This window comes from Chinchilla lanigera, unplaced genomic scaffold, assembly GCF_000276665.1.
Source record: "Chinchilla lanigera isolate Chin_1 unplaced genomic scaffold, ChiLan1.0 scaffold00051, whole genome shotgun sequence".
Taxonomy (NCBI): domain Eukaryota; kingdom Metazoa; phylum Chordata; class Mammalia; order Rodentia; family Chinchillidae; genus Chinchilla; species Chinchilla lanigera.
The window spans coordinates 7,683,599-7,685,107 of NW_004955452.1; the positions used below are offsets into that span (position 1 = coordinate 7,683,599).

The 1,509-nt window shown below is 58.2% G+C and overlaps 1 protein-coding gene across 1 annotated transcript in view; it reads left to right on the top strand.

Annotated features, from left to right (window-relative positions):
- The window catches only part of LOC102018356 (large proline-rich protein BAG6-like), a 5,167-nt gene extending 3,867 nt beyond the window's left edge, over window positions 1–1,300 (top strand). Inside the window, exons 3-4 of the mRNA XM_013519492.1 lie at window positions 593–722; window positions 927–1,300. Coding sequence (XP_013374946.1) covers window positions 593–722; window positions 927–1,251 — 455 coding nt within the window. The 3' untranslated portion in view covers window positions 1,252–1,300. The remainder of the gene's footprint in view (window positions 1–592; window positions 723–926) is intronic.
- Window positions 1,301–1,509: the final 209 nt, after the last annotated feature.

Genomic DNA, 1,509 nt, shown 5'->3' on the forward strand with positions numbered 1-1,509 from the left:
GTTCGAGACCAGCCTGGGCTACAAAGTGAGCTCAAGGCCAGCCTGAACTGCATAGCGAGACCCTGTGTCAAAAAGACCAAAAAAAAAAAGCGGGGGGGGAGCCGAAGGGGACAGTGCCTGCCTTCACACAGGACCAAGGCTGGCGAAATGTGTTTTCCGGCTCCCTTGGCCCCAGTCTCTTCCTCCCTAGTGATGAAAAACTCGGAAAGGGCCTGTTTCAAGCCAGGTGCCACACCCGAGGGGGCCGGCACTGCGCAGGCGACCTGCAGCGAGGGCAGCTGAGGGGCAACAACTCACTGGCTTTGCTCACTTTTTTTTTTTTTGGAGAAAGGATCTCTGGAGTCCAGGCTGGTCTTGAACTCACTATGTAGCCCAGGCTGGCCTCCAACTCACAGCGATTCTCCTGCCTCAGCCTCCCAAGTGCTGTGGTGAGGGGTGTGCACCACCATGCCCAGCTTTGCTCACTCTTTTTGACCAACATCATGCTACTGGTTGAGTAAATAAATAGGGCTGAGCAGTGGATGAGCGGGGAGCGCAGGCGGAGTGACAGGAAAAACTCCCTTCTGGGGGCCAGTGCAGTCTTTCATTTCAGGCTACTGGCAGCTTCCTGTTCATGCGCTCTGTCCACAGCTGCCCTGGGCCATGAAAATGCAAGGGGCGCACCCAGGGCTGCCAGCGACACCTGTCAAGCTTGGAAGTAGCTCGCTTTTCAAAGTAGCCAGGTAAGGCAGAAAGCACAGCTACTGGCCTGACCAATGCAGGCCCGCTTGCAGGAGAAGGGCTGCTCCACACTGCCCCTCTGCTCCTTGTTAGGAGGGACAGAACAAAGGTCCATGGGGCACCCAGGCCGGCATAGCGGGCAGAGCAGCCTGGTACTACTTCTCAGCACAAGCACAGTGTGTCTCTTCGACCTACTCTATTCACAGAGCCATATATGGGCGTCAGACCAGCAAGGATAAGGAAGATCTCCTGAAGGAGGTATGCAGGCGGCGAGCGTCCACAAGAGCCCAGAATCAAGAGCTTCAAGTGACGCCCGAATGTGAGAGGAAAACCGAGCCCCTGGGGGAACAGTGCGGGGCAGGGAGACACCTGCTCGTGCTGCCTCTTGTCCTCCCTGCCCGCTGTGTGGGGCAGGGAGACCCTGGAAGGTGGCAGTGTGCGTCCCTCAAAGGAGCAGCTCCGATGGCAGGCAGCGGCTGCCCCAGGGCCCTCACCTGCTTATGTGCTTCTGTGGTGCAAGCTTTTTTGTAGGGCCGGATTTCCTCAGAGCCGAATCCCGGGATCCACATGTTCCACTGGCGCTCTGCAAGGGAGAGGCACGAACAGGGTGAGGGCGCGGGAAAGGCCACACCAAGAGTGTGAGGGGAACCTGGGACCAGGACCAGGGAGGCCGGGCTGCAACATGGACCGCACTAACACCACCCCAGGAGAGGTTGCACACTCATGGCTCCTCCAAGGGTTTGTTTCTTTTTGAGACAGGGTCTCACTGTACAGCCCAGGCTGGCCTCG